This window comes from Branchiostoma floridae, chromosome 11 (genome assembly GCF_000003815.2).
Source record: "Branchiostoma floridae strain S238N-H82 chromosome 11, Bfl_VNyyK, whole genome shotgun sequence".
Classification (NCBI taxonomy): Eukaryota; Metazoa; Chordata; class Leptocardii; order Amphioxiformes; family Branchiostomatidae; genus Branchiostoma; species Branchiostoma floridae.
In genome coordinates, this window is record NC_049989.1 from 23,456,896 (window position 1) to 23,472,427 (window position 15,532).

At 43.3% G+C, this 15,532-nt stretch overlaps 2 protein-coding genes across 4 annotated transcripts in view; both read right to left on the bottom strand.

Annotated features, from left to right (window-relative positions):
- The window catches only part of LOC118425260 (CUB domain-containing protein 2-like), a 104,934-nt gene that overhangs the window by 65,934 nt on the left and 23,468 nt on the right, over window positions 1–15,532 (bottom strand). The gene's annotated exons all lie outside the window — the stretch shown is intronic.
- On the bottom strand, window positions 1,030–15,059 carry LOC118425263 (RING-type E3 ubiquitin-protein ligase PPIL2-like). 3 transcript variants are annotated; one of them, XM_035834054.1, is made up of 8 exons: window positions 14,667–15,059; window positions 13,867–13,956; window positions 13,420–13,453; window positions 12,441–12,558; window positions 11,788–11,914; window positions 10,094–10,156; window positions 3,085–3,224; window positions 1,030–1,655 (listed from the first exon to the last, which is right to left on the bottom strand). In XM_035834054.1, exons 1-8 carry the CDS (start codon window positions 15,027–15,029, stop codon window positions 1,529–1,531), a joined length of 1,062 nt encoding a protein of 353 aa, XP_035689947.1. In that variant the 5' UTR covers window positions 15,030–15,059; the 3' UTR covers window positions 1,030–1,528. The 3 variants fall into 3 exon arrangements, with proteins under 3 accessions (XP_035689947.1, XP_035689946.1, XP_035689945.1); XM_035834053.1 differs by having other exon boundaries at window positions 1,030–1,661; XM_035834052.1 differs by having other exon boundaries at window positions 1,030–1,667.

Below are 15,532 nucleotides of genomic sequence, written 5' to 3' on the forward strand. Positions count from 1 at the left end.
CAGTTACTTATCACATTTAGAATGTTATAAAGATTTTCAAAATGTTGGAACAAAACGCAAGAAAGACCTTCTTGGTAATGTGGAATCGACTCTAATGCTGTGATTTCATAATATACTGAAGATTATGTTTGTTTTAGAAGTTGTATGTGAACATATCATGCTTTTAAAAGTTTTGCAGAATTCATCTCTGTTGAGATAAACGGATTTCATCAAGGTTGTGGCTTGTGTTGTCAACTTGTGTCCATCTTTCTACTGTTACAGCAGTCCTGTAGTTTTTTTTTTTTTTTTTTTTACTCAATGGTCACCCCGTAACAAGGCCTGAAGGCCACTCAATGTTACGGGTTACATGATTGGAACTGTAACAGCAACTCTTTGCCCTAGGTCAGAAACATCATGATTGAGACCAGCCCAATTGCTCACTATGAGTGAGGACTAACTGACCCAATAGGCGAAGCAGGGGTTACGAGGGCTGCTCGGGAGATTCCCTACCCCTATTTTGGCCGGAATGGTTTGATCCGCTCGGGTGGATGCTAGCTCAGGGGTTCAAATACGAGCCTACTTCTTCCAGTTCTGTACCATGAGATGTGCTGACAAGACCTAGATGCTGTAAATGCATTTAATTTCACAGGGATTTAATTTCGCGGTAGCAGGAAAAAGGATTGTTTGCGGTGGTTTTAAGTTCGTGGTATAGCACCATCCATTGAAGTCTCTTACTGCCATGGAAAAAATGTTTGTGGTGGTTTTAAGTTTGAGGTGAATTGGCAACGCGAAAACCGCAAACATAAAACCACCGCAAACATTTTTCCATGGCAGTAAGAGACTACAGTGCATGGTGATTACTAGTATATTTTCGTCCTATGCAGTGAAGTATGAACAGTTGATCATGGTTCAAAGTTCAGTGCAGTAATCCAGTAACTTAGTCAGACGAGCGACAGCATCTGAGATTCGAAGTCCAAACCTTTAGCTCATTAACCACTTCACTACTTAAAGGTAAAATATGAAAAGATGCAGAATACAGTACAACAAGTATAACATCTTTTAAAGGTTTTTAATGGAAATAAGTATATACACAATCACATTATTTTTGATTGGTGAACTACAGACGAAAACCTAGCTATCAGTGCTTTAATAGTGATACACAGTAAAATAATGAACTAACCTGCAGCTACATATTCACAGTAGAACATGATTTTGTCAAGAATGACTTGGCCTGAGTCTGACCAAAATGATTATCATATTCTCCAAGCAGATCCTACGGTGGTATAAAATAGTATCAAAAGCTGGCAGGAGCGAAACACACTCCTAGGCCGGCTTCATTCCTCTGCCAGCTTTTGTTACTATCTTATGCTACCGTAGGATCTGCTTGGAGATTACAATTATTATAGGTCCCCATTTATTCCTATTTGGAGCAAATCTTTGTGCCAACAACAACAAAAAGTTGAACTGTGGCATTTTTTTCAATTCCTTAAAATTTTGAAGATGACTTAAAAGCTGAGTTCAAGGCATTATTTCCGAGGCTGGTACCAGGCTACCATGCGCTGAAGTCTGTGAGTTTGGACGATGACTTGACCTTTTTCTTGGGCGGCGTGGCAGTGTACGCGGTGTCTGTCTGTTTGCTGGTCCCTGGGTCTGCACTACTGGTACTGGTACTGGCACTGGCACTGGCACTGGGGGGACACAAACATGTACAGGTTAGCTATTACCTGCACTACTGGTACTGGTACTGGCACTGGCACTGGGGGGACACAAACGTGTAAAGGTTAGCTATTACCTGGCAATGCATAGAGACTCTAGGTGTGTGCAGGTAAAGTTTAAGTCCTTCCCACACCAGATGGTGCATGGGACGGTGCCGTTCTCCCGTTCAATAGACCTTTGGCCACACAAGTTTGTGCACAACAGGCATTTATCGAAATCCAAGAACCAACCATTAAATTGGTGCAGCCTTACTTTAGGATCTAAAATGATCTCCCCTGATGTAATGTGATCTCACCTGGCCATGTTGATAAAACATGAGCTCACCTGGCCATATTGATGTAACATAAGCTCACCTGGTAATATTGATGTAACATAATTATTATTAAGCTCACCTGGTCATATTGATGTAACATAAGCTCACCTGGCCATGTTGATGTAACATAAGCTCAACTGGTCATATTGATGAAACATGATCTCACCTGGCCATGTTGATGTAACATAAGCTCACCTGGCCATGTTGATGTAACATAAGCTCACCTGGCCATATTGATGCAACATAAGCTCACCTGGCCATATTGATGTAACATAAGCTCACCTGGTCATATTGATGTAACATGAGCTCACCTGGCCATATTGATGTAACATAAGCTCACCTGGCCATATTGATGTAACATAAGCTCACCTGGTCATATTGATGAAACATGAGCTCACCTGGCCACGTTGAAACATAAGCTCACCTGGCCATATTGATGTAACATAAGCTCACCTGGCCATGTTGATGTAACATATGAAGCTAACCTGGTCATATTGATGTAACATAAGCTCACCTGGTCATATTGATGTAACATGAGCTCACCTGGTTATATTGATGTAACATAAGCTCACCTGGCCATATTGATGTAACATAAGCTCACCTGGCCATGTTGATGTAACATAAGCTCACCTGGCCATGATGTAACGTGTTGATGTAACCTGATGTCACCTGGCCATGTTGATGTAATGTGTTTATGTAAGCTGATCTCACCTGGCCATATTGATATACCGTGCTGATGTGACCTGATCTCACCTGGCCATGTTGATGTAGCGTGTTGATGTAACCTGATCTCACCTGGCCATTTATATGTTACGTGCTGATGTAACCTGATCTCACCTGGCCATGTTGATATAACATGCTGATGTAACCTGATCTCACCTGGCCATGTTGATATAACGTGCTGATGTAACCTGGGCTCACCTGGCCATGTTGATATAACGTGCTGATGTAACCTGAGCTCACCTGGCCATGTTGATATAACGTGCTGATGTAACCTGAGCTCACCTGGCCATGTTGATGTAACGTGTTGATGTAACCTAATCTCACCTGGCCATGTTGATGTAACACGATCTCACCTTGCCATGTTGATGTACTTCCCGACGCCAGTCTTGAAGACCTTCGGTCCCTCCTCCTTCTTCCTCTTAACAGGAATGTTCAGGTAAGACTTTCTCTCCTCCTCCTCAGCTGCCTGCTGCTTCCTTCTCTCCGCAGCAAGCTGGGATGGACAGAAGGAATGAGATAAAAAAACAGATGGGTCAATGAGCTGAATGTAGGAACAAATAAGTGGACAAAGGTCGTCTAGAAGACTGCTTTTGTTTCTGCCAGCTGGAAATAGTATGTACAAACGAATGAACGGAGATTTAACAAACAGCTCATAGATTTGAAAGCTAACAATTGGCATTTAAGACTAAGTTACATGTACATACTTTTACAACCTGTGTGAAAATTTGCCCGTCCCGGACTAGTCCGAACCGGCATGAACCGTCAGTTCGAACCATGCAATAGTCCGGGGGTCGGACGGGTCGGTCGGACGGGACGGACGCTCGACAGTTCGCAGAACGGTTCGAACGGCCATAAAGGGTCCAGATTGGCCGCTTGGACTAGCCCGGACTACGTCCCGGACTGGTCCCGGACGGCATGGTTCGAACGCTTTCGGGCGGCGGCCTGGAGCGGGCCGTTCGAACGGTTCGAGCCGGTACGGCTCCGCCCGGGCCGGACGGCCGAACGGGCGGTTCCCATAGCAACAAAGCGATCCGAACCGTCTGGGGGCGTGCAGAGCACCGCGGGGCGCCGGTTCGGACGTCTGCGGACTACCGCGAACCACCAATTTACATGGCAACTGTACCTCCCAAACACCCGTGAAATGCGTAAAATCGTGCTGTTGTGAGGTGGAAATCGCTGCCCAAACAGTTCGGCCGGTCTGAACCGCCGGAATGCCGTCACAAAATAGAAAGAATTTGAATGCAATTCATCCCTCTGCCGCCAGCGCTCCTATAGGCAAGATATTAATGACGGCTTGAAGTTACAGAATGACACCAGCCGCAAGACAATCAATGTAAATCACATGTGTCCTCACTTTGACGTTATGTGCGTCCCAGGAAACATTTGATTGCCCGCACAAACCATGTACAAAGCGTAAGTGATGTGGTGGAGACACTATCACTAATATATGATATACATTCAAGTCCATAATCTAGAAGATTCATTTATAAACATCATTGAATGCCCTAATATATTCAACGCTAGGCACGTTACGCACCCAGCGGCGGCGAGGGTTCAGTGACCCCATCTCAAACGTAAACAAGAAGACGATCCTATGAAGAAGCCAAACATTTTGTTGGTGTGTGTTGAACTTTATTGTATTTTGTTGAAAGAAAGTTGTATCTAAATATTGAATGGTAATATATGTTAATCTAGTGCCACAAAATATTATTCTACGTGTCTAAAATAAGACTAGTTTTGATATAGGTGCTGGCCCCCATACGTGAATTGAACTCTCCCACACTTGATTGAAGCCTCCCGGTCCTTTGGGACAGCCGCCCGACACGTGCGCACATGTCTATAAGTCGTTGTTTGTTGTTTATTTTACGTTCCATGTGTTAATTTTTGGCACAGTTTGCACATCCATTGACAGGAATACCACTAAGAATGATGTCGTCATTATACCCATTTCCTTTGTGTTTCTTGCCTTTTTTCTCGAGCAAGTTATTCAAAGACGGGAAAATACGATCCAGATATCAATTTGCGAGCCAGTGGCTAGGCCACACCCACACAGCGCGAAACTTTAGGTATAGAGGCGTGCCGCTGTCCATCATCGCGTGGCGACCGACAAAATAATTAGCAACCATATCTCCGCTAGCTGGGTGTCATGCTGTCCGTATTATAAAACGTCTGCACAATTATTATTGGAATCTTTCGTCAGTAAATTTACTTTGCGCACTTGTAAGCGACTTTTGACAAGACTGGTCGGTGTTCCCGTAAAGCTTTCCTTCTGTCCTAATCCCAGCAAAACTGGTCTCCGGGGACAGCCGCCTACCAGACCGATTCGTAGGGCAGGAATGAAAATGTCACACTACAACGGGTCTCCAATTTCTGGAAGGGTGGCAAAATCACCAACGTCCGGCCGCACCTTTGAGCTTCGGCCGTAAGTCTAGAATCTACTTAAATTATTCAGCAAAGCAAATAGGATGTAAAATCTGCTTGTCTCTAGTGTATAGTTATTGTGCATGTTATTTCATTAACTTTTGCAAAATCAACGATATTCAGAAGGCTTCAGAAGTACCACGAGTGTTATCATACAATGTTGATTGAATGAGTAGAGATTAAAAGACGTCACCCTAGAGGATTATTGTTAACCTACGCCGTAGACGTTTCAACTTTTACATCGCTTGATAGATTTTTATGCCCGTCAAAGGCACATGTGTGAATAGCAGGCGAAATCTTTACTTGCGGCACAAGTAAATAAACGCTTTTTGAAAAGTTGGTAAGGAGGAACAATATTAAACGGGGAGGATTATTGTCATGGAAATTCCGCTCGTGAGGACATGGATATAACGTCATTGGGAGGAAGTTACTAGTATGCCATGGTGAGGAGAAGTAATTCTATGGAACGTTGATATCAATATTTTTCAGTTGTAGTTGTGCTCTACTCTCTCTATATGAAGCATGGACATGGACACCTGACGTGCTAATTCAGATTACGCTTAGTCTACAGTTTAGTCTTTGTTCTGTGCGTTTAGTTGTTACACAACATTGTGCATGTACACAACCAAGATACGCTACTGAAGTACAGAGAAGAAAACAACTTCGCTGGAATTTCACAGGTTTTATCCCCAGGGGCAGGCAGGCGAGTTTCTAAAGCTTGACTCCCTGCTGACAATAATCCCGATAGCCCGTCCGAACGGTTCAAACGGTTCGGGATTTACTGTGGCGTGTCCAGAGATCCGCCTGGCTCCGACATGTCCGACCCGTGAGAACGTTGCCCCCAACCAGGGAGGTTTTATCAAACCCGGGACATTGAGGAAACAACTTCGTTACCTTCGTCATGGATTTAAAATTACCTCCGATCAGTGGTGTATGCGGAAATTGTAAGACGATCATAATCACATCATTATCTTCGCCGAGAAGGTTATATTTATGATATAATTTGCAACGTTACGTGAAAACATGATTTCCTCTTTGATGCAACAAGTGAAAATTACGTCATCATACCACTGTGTTTCCACGAAAATGGGCGCTGAAACAACATTGTGCATAATACAGCCCACAGGAGTCCCAGTAAGTGCGGAAAAAAATACATGGATACTTCAGTTAGCCAGGATTTTTACTGTGCTGTTGATAATTTCACATCTGACACACTTGGTAACACAGCTAAACGATGTAAAACAATTTCTTACCAGTTCAGTCTTGAACAAGAAGGGATGTTTGTATTCCAGTCCGTTCGTATTCCACGGAAGTTTCGGCAGTCGGTTGGAACAGCACCAGAACATAATTCCACACAAATTGGTTTGTGTTGCTAGTCCTTTTCCATCTCTCCATGGCAGTTTGATGCATCCTGACCCGAAACGACAACGTACAAACCCCTCACGCGACACCTCTTCCAACTTATCCATGATAGTCTGTACATTTAGCCTTAGTATAAGACTAAAAAGCGGAAAAATAACACAGGACATCAGGAAACGGTTTACTGATGAGTTTTCAATTTGAAATGACCGCGACGCACGCGCAATGCTCATGTTATCCCCAGGGGCAGACAGGGGAGTCTTTCAAGCTTGACACCCTGCTGACAATAATCGTGATAGCCGGTCCGAACGTTCAGAACGGTTCGGGAGGCACTGTTGCGTGTCCTGAGATCCGCCTGTCCCTGGCCCGATCCAGGGCAATTCTCTAAGTCTAACCTTTCATATTACGAAGGATGAAGCGTCCAAATTTCTCAGGGGAACGTGACACCGACCCCAAGATTGTGCGTCACCATCCCCAACCCCTATCAATTTACGACGCACGGGTAGTGCATAGTCTCTCCTTCTGTAAGTGTAACGTGCTGGATGCAGCCATCCACGGCGTTTCTTGATCCAGTCGTCGCTTCGACTAACGAGTAATATATTTTCGAATTTTTATTGTACGTTTGTGCTCTTAAAGCTAAGTACAGGTCAAAATGATAAAGTAGTTCTAACGCTTCTAACAACAATATGCATATAAAATGGTGGTGTTAGATGTTCGGCTAACCGTTACCCGTGTCCTGTTTTGGATACCGTACTCCAGCGTGACACAGCATTGTACTTGTTTTTAGTCCCACTTTCTTGATATAATGTCAAGGGGAATATCACTGGTCAAACTCAACACGTTTTCAGAGAGTCGATTGAAGTCTCGCTGCTGCAGGTCGTCCAACAGGTGATCCAACCAGGTACTGCTCACAAGTTCCTTTCCGGCCAAAGCATGCGCTTTGACTCCAAACGATGGTGGAAATTTTGGTAAGTGAGAAACATTCAAAATATTGCACTTCACAAATCATGTTAGGTATTGTCCACAAGGCGAGATAATGCCGGACGCCATCAAAGGCAATAAAGATGCTAAATACATTTTCAACATTATCTCCCGTATTATTGCACATTTGGACAGAATCGTCGCTTGGTACAATGACAGTCAATCGAAACGTAGCGCAACTCAATGTCGTCTTATTTGTAAAGCGCCAGAGACAATTATCTAATCATAGGGTAGAAAGATTATATTTAGTTCTACAGAAAACAATGGTGGTCTGTAACTTTTCCCCGCCCGTTTTAACGCCGTGCGAGCATGATCAATCCCGAGTCGTGTGGTGAACACCTCAGGTGCCAGGGTGACCTACAATAGCATTGTCGTTTATTCTTCTTATAGTACTTCATTACACTGCTCTTGGAAGACAACGATTTTATTGGTGTAGGCAATGTAGTTAGCAAATCAAACACGACAGCAGAACGGACAATATAGCGTTCGTGTGATTTAGAAACGAAATACGGCGTGCCGAATTCTTATTCGCCATGCCACTGCGACTATCCAAGCGGTATCTGCTGTTACGTGTTTAAGACTTTTTTCTCATTTATCGCTAGAGAAAAATAAAGAGACAAACAGGACTAAAACATATTCATTCTTCATGAGAACAGACTTTGTAACAATGACTTGTTCATACCTATAGATATTCATATGTCTGTTTAGTTATAGACCTAACGAAAGTCGCTTTACTTTTGTCGTGTCAATAAAGATTTTATATGCTGCATGCACGGCATTTGGTAGTGTACGAGATACGATACAAAGACTGGTACTTCGTGGCAGATTACCCTTTAATAATGGTCGAGAGGATAAACATGTAAGTGTGATCCGCACACTCAACGCTGCATGGGCGTGATGGGCAATCCAAACTGTGCAGGTCGCGTACTGTTCCCTGGCCGGCTACACTCCTCTGGCCGGCTTACTCTTCTATTTATTCTATTTCTACGGTTTTCCAGCGACCTGGAGTCTGGTAGAGACCAAGGACATTCTATCAGATATTAAACATCCTTGTAGAGACTAACATTTTCCTGCAAGGAGAGAGCAGGTCGACTTCATTAGACCGCCCGGCGGTACCATAAACAGGCATTTGTAGCAGTTCTCCCACTCGGACGTATTTTCCCGTCCATAATTCATAAAACTCGGACAGGGCCCACAACCTAAATTATGTCACAAAATGTGGCAATATGTAACTGCGAAAATTTTGGCAATGCCTGAATCACTTGAATTTATCGTAAAATTTCTCCGTTTGTCACATTTCTGCGTATCTTTAAAACTTCTTATTGACGACCAGGGGGCTCAAGTACGTGGTTGAACAACGTGTTTTGGCTCGCCATATTCAGATGAATTTCTAAGAAACTTGAAAGTGGGGCATAGGATTTCAGTTTCAGTTTCTTACAACCAATCATGTTGCGCATTATTTGCAGTGAAAATCGATGTCTCCGGCGCGGCTCATTTCGTACCAATCGTAGCGATTGGCTAGCTAGTAAATAGATTGTCACACACTGTACACATCAAACGGCTACCGCCAGCATGGCGCCATGGCAACGGCCAATGTGTGGTGGGGAGACTACCAGAGCGCCGCTCACGTGAGCCTCACAGGCGGGATGTCAATCAACCCGCTGTTTATTTCAGCGGGTGCGGCCTGGAACTGGGATCGCCGTGTTTTCCAAAATCATCTCGCGCACTGGACAGCCGGGCTTTCCGAGCAACGTTCGCACATGCAGAAAAACTGCACTGAGTAGCGGAGCAGATTCTTCAAAGGGTGACTCAACACTGTAAGCTGGAAATTGGAAAATGAACAGCATTTTATAAGTGTATGTAAACTTTACTAGAAGACCCATCAGTTGGTTTTTGCTACTCTATTGAGTATTGTATTATACTCTACTCTTCACTTGAATTTCAGACAGCCGTGCGTGGTGACATATATGTACAAGAAAACACGTCACCCATTCATTAGTCGCGGCCAAAATATAATATAGAAGAAAAGTTGTAGATTTGAAGGTAGAAAAATCTCAATTTTTTAAATTTTCATAGTACATTTTGTATTGTTCTGGCGATAGTGCAACGCTATTACTATCAGTGTTTGCCCGCTCTGGCTGTTGCCCCGCAATAATGGACGTAATGCATGCCTCTAACAATGTCTAATAGTCTCACCTACGGACTTTACTGCTCTTCTGGCCGCTGCGCTTAGTGTACGGAAGGGGGCGCTGTCGCACGGCTTCATACAATTTAGGGACTTAGACAAAATTTGGCAGGGTGGCGGCAATTTTTTACGGCGCCCGAAGCGTCCGGCGGTCCTGAACTGCCGAACGTGCTGAACCACTTAATGACGGTTCACCGCCCGGCGCTCGGACTGGCAGCCTCGCGGGCCGGACGGCTTTGACGTAGGCGGACCGCTCGGACTGCCCTCGGACCGGTCCGAACCGTTCGGGGCGAGTTGATTTTCACACAGGAACTTGTTTTGAAATTATACAAAACAAAATTATTACAACAAAATGAAACTAAAATGAACAATAAATAACTAGTCTGTAGCTCAAAAGGGTGCATGAGGTCTCATACCAGTGTTTCTGCCTCCTCGTAGGGGTCGACAAACACCAGGGTGTCTGTAATCAGGATGTCCTCCTGGGAAATAAAATAGAAACAGAGTAAAAATCACAATAAATACTGTAAATGCAGAAATGTTTGCGGTGGTTTTATGTTCGCGGTTTTCGCGGCGGCCACTTCACTGCGAATTTAAACCCACCGCAAACATTTACCATGGCAGTATGAGACTACAGTGCATGGTGCTACCGCGAACTTAAACCACCGCGAAAAGTCCTTTTTCCCGCTACCGCAAAATTAAATTCCTGCAAACTTAAATGCATTTACAGTATCACACTGTCTGCTCCAAATTTCAAAGACTGCCTGTTGTGAACACAGATCAGTTGCAAGCAGTTGGGTAGGATAGGATAATGGACTTTTCTCTTACTTTTATTTTTACACATTCAACCAGTCATGTCTGCCTCCCACCTGCTTGAGTTTTGTTGACTATCAGACACTTTCCTCAGAAATGTGAGCAGGTGAGAGACATTACTGGCTGTGCAAAAGAAAACTTCTCTGCCAACATCGACAAAATTGATTTAAGAAGTTGGGCAGGACAGACAACAATGGACAACCAGGCTCATGTAAGTCCAATTACTTAAGCATGAAAGTTCATTTAAATTTAACCACATGTTACCTACACTTAAACACTGCCGAAATGACCACAGTATGTGATTTTGTCCCCGTACTTTCATGTTCACGGCAAAATCTATGTTAAACACAATCTTCCTATCCAGGTTTAACTGTGTTAAATCAAATACTGGATACTTCTACCAAAATTCCAACCCTGTCTGAGTTTGGTGTCATACGTGCTTGAGTCACGTCTTCAGAGCAACTGAATCAAAGAGCTGGGATTCGAACTCCAAGCCTCTTGGTCCAGAGGTAGGGTTGCTAACCAATGGACTACGACATGCAACAATCAAATGTCTGTAACTTCAAACGAGTCAGTGGCTGCATCAATTAAACCGTCCTCAAATTGCAGTTACAGAAACCTTGGTGGAGTGTGTATTAATAAGAAGGACATCAAGTGTGATGACTAGCCGACTGCTGCCCACCCGTGCCAGGGACCCCAGCAGAAGTATAATCAAATTCCAGAATCTGATACTACTTCTGACACTTTGACAGTACAGTTACTGTAGAAGCCACTTAATTGCACACCCCATTTGCCAGAAGTGCATTTCGTCCAATTATCCGAATTGTTCAACAAAGCGAAGTTATAAAGCTAGACTACACCACCACAGGTTATGGGGATTTCGTGCAATCAACAGAAGTGTGCGATTATCCGTTGTGCAATTACTTGGCTTCTACTGTACTGCTAGGGGCATGTTCGGGCATGACTCACCCGCCATGACACATGAGTCAGGGGTAGGAGGAACCCCTTGCATCCTTGGTCGGAAGTCCTCCTAGGAGACGGAAACTCCAATAAACAAACCTGCATCTGCTGGGGCCGTCTTAGTCACGTTGCATACAGTTGCCCCTGTAGGACTAGTGTGCCAGTGGACGAGAGGGTGGAGAAGGACGTGCACACCCCTCATTCACCTTAAAAACCCACGTGCAGGCCAGGCAGATAGATCGCCTTAAAAACCCGTCTGCCTACCATTGATCTTCGGATACGAAGAAACAGCCATCACTGTACTGCTAGTACATGTACTACCAACTGAAGGCAACCGTACCTGTGGCTTGTCTGTGGAATCACACTCCACCTTCTCCATGGCAGTAAGAGTGTCCAGTCCTCCCACCACCCTCCCAAACACCGTGTGCTTACGGTCAAGGTGGTTACAGGACCGGTACGTGATGAAACTGGAAAACAACAATAACATCAACAATGTCATCAACAACATCAACAGCAACAAAACACAGGTGGTTACAGGACCGGTATGTAATGAAACTGGACAATAACAATTATAATAATAACAACATCAACAACAACAATGTTGTCAACAACAACAATAACACCATACAGATGAGACTGTGAAATAAGTTGTAAAACAAGCCTAAAATATGTTGAAAACTTGTCTCCTCATTGGAACATTTCCAACATCATGAATATGGTGAGTACAAAAAAAAGTACATTATATACTATCAGGTACATACAGTTATGGAGATATTCTTCTTCAAATTTGATACAAAAAATTCCGGCATTCTTCTGGATTCAAAGTGACCATAAGTCGTTCCTAACATCTGAAAATATGCTGGTACATAATTTTATGTAAAGCCTGTTCCTTATATGACAGGACAGGACAGAAAGATACAAATGTTTATATGCCGGCTTCTGCTGTTTTGAGAAGAAGCTTTGACAGGGAGGAGATAAAGAGATGAAGCTTACAACTGAGACTTGTTTGTGTTTGGCCCAGAGTTGGCCATGCTCAGTACCCCCCGGCCTGTGTGGGTCAGGTTCGGTTTGAACTCATCCTTGAATGGTTTGCCCCAGATGGACTCCCCTCCTGCAGAATGGTACAATCCAGCACATCAACAAATTGTCAAAAACAGCATTTCAGTTCCAGTTACACAGATTTTATTTCTGATTACACAATACTGGCGACTTAAAACTGTACCCTTGTCAATTCACAACCTGTGGTTCTTGTTTATCTCTAGTTACTGTAGTAAAAATTAGGTAAGAGGCCTGAAGACAGAAGGAAAATGTCCAGACTTTCCATGATGTACAAAATGACCAATAAACTGGTGGACGTCCCAACGGATAAGTATCTAATACCAGCTCAAAAAAGAACAAGAAACAGTCATGCCTTCAAATACCAGAGTTACCAACCTAGGATTGATGTGTTCAAAAATTCATACTTTCCCAGAACTATCGTAGAGTGGAAATTGTTATCACCAAGTACAGTAGGGGCATCTTCTCTCGGTAGTTTTAAAGAACGCTTGCAGATAGATGTGCAAAAGTAAGGGGTAACGAGTCGTTCGGTGTAATATAACCTGCTGCTGCCGCGCCGCGTGCCTGCAAAGCTGGTGTGTTACGCCGAACGGCGGTTATACCGGCTATATAGATACAGATACAGACAGATACAGGATGACAACATAGGGCAGAAAGGAAAACTATATTCCCTCTCTGAAACTGTGTCAGTTACAGCTCAGAGTTATCATTTTAACACCCATTTTAACACACTATTGATGTGACTTTACTAAAGATTAAAAAGTATGTAAAAACCTACAATAAAGATCACAATATCGTGATGCATGAATGCATAGTAGTAACAGTAGTGTCTGTTTAAATTTCATAAAGAAGTCTTGAAGTGGATCCAAATAAAGTCAAAGTCAAATTGAAGACACAGTAACTGTTTTGTCCTTACCCTTTCCTGTAGCTGTGGGGTCCCCTCCCTGGATCTGGGGAACAAAGCACAATTTTCCAAGTTTTGTTAACAGTCAAGCTTTTCATATAGCATCCACTATCTTTCGCAGGTGTTTGGGATAGTTTACCAAGTTCTGTTAGCTTTGGTAGTGAAGTTATAAAAGATCTGCTAGATTCTATTTTTGAGTAATTCAGTCTGCTAGACTTGGAATGCATGACAATATCTTCAATATAAACTTCCCTAGAATCTCTCATACTTCTAATTAAGATGTATATAACACCAGGACTAGATAGACAATTAAAGGGATCAGCCAACAAGTTACAGAAAACATTATTTACTGTAACAGAAGTAGAGACTTCAGAGAATGTAGCAGAAGGGTTACAGACAAGGGGATCATTTGTGAAGTTCAGCAAAACCTTACAGAAGAGTAGTAAGGTAGGGACCAACCATGAAGTTCCTGATGCTCCGGTGGAACTGGGTTCCCTTGTAGTACTTGTTCTGACAGTGCTTCAGGAAGTTCTCGCACGTTTTTGGGACCTGAAATGATGTTCAAGTTTTTGAGACACAGAAATAAACATCCAAGTGCATGCACATGTATGTATATGTTTGTTTGTTTGTTTGTTTGTTTCAATCTCTGTATGATTTATGTATGATGTTCATGTACAAAATGTATTAGTACAAATCTCTGTATGAGAACCACTCAGTCATTGCAACCACTTTCTGGAGAAAGGGAGAAGGGCAAGCTACCGAACTTAGGGTAGGGTACATTGTGTGTTTCTAATTGCTATCTCACTCACTCGCTATCTGGTCTAGCATCCATTGTTCCCTGTCTTGCTGGGGTTGGACGTTGCGGGAAGTTGTTTTGGTCTGATTGCTGTTCTCCATCTGCCTCTGTCAGGCTTTTTGCAAGTCCAGTTTTCTAATATCTTTATTGACACAGTCTACCCATCTCCTCTTGGGGCGCCCACGTGGGTTCTGGCCCACTACAGATAAATTCATGGCCTTTCTTGGCCAGTTGTCATGGGTCAGTCTTTGCACGTGGCCATACCAGCGGAGTCTGTTGTATACGTAGCACAAAATGTCATGGAGGCTGTGTAAACCTAGCCTGCACCTAAGCTGGCACTCTTTCTGCCAGTCTTCTGGAGCATAACCATCCAAAAAGGTATAATAGCCAAAGGGATTGGTATAACCTTCTGTGATGTGTTTGGCATACAGTTTAGCGTACAGGCCGGTACTTGAGTCCTTACCATGTCACAGTGCAGCTCCATGTTTACAACAGTACAGGCCGGTATGTGAGTGCTTACCATGTCACAGTGCAGGTCCATGTTTACAACAGTACAGGCCGGTACGTGAGTGCTTACCATGTCACAGTGCAGGTCCATGTTTACAACAGTACAGGCCGGTATGTGAGTGCTTACCATGTCACAGTGCAGGTCCATGTTTACAACAGTACAGGCCGGTACTTGAGTCCTTACCATGTCACAGTGCAGCTCCATGTTTACAACAGTACAGGCCGGTACGTGAGTCCTTACCATGTCACAGTGCAGCTCCATGTTTACAACAGTACAGGCCGGTACGTGAGTGCTTACCATGTCACAGTGCAGCTCCATGTTTACAACAGTACAGGCCGGTACGTGAGTGCTTACCATGTCACAGTGCAGCTCCATATTCAGGTCTCCCTTGTTAGTCCTGATCCTCACGTATCCCTTCTTCTTCACAAACCTGTACTTCAGCTCATCGTTGTCAATCTTGGCTGGAAAATGAATAAAAAAAAGAACTTACTCAGTTACTGCCACATTCCGGGGTAGAGAGAAATGGTAGAGTACATAAAAGTAAAACATCAATTAACAACTAGATAAAATCTATAGAATCAGACATTTTAGATGTAAGATCTTTAAATACATGTCATCCACTTATTTTCATCAATGAGTTTTAGAAACTGACTCCTCATTCACTGATAAAAGTAGTGGATGCTATCTTAAATATCTGACACTTTAGAAATATCATCCAGTTACTTGATTCACTTTTAATTATTTAAAGTGTTCTGTCACGGATGCGTAACCTTCATCAACATATCTTATCAAAGATGTTTAGCAAATGTAATGGAAGTTTT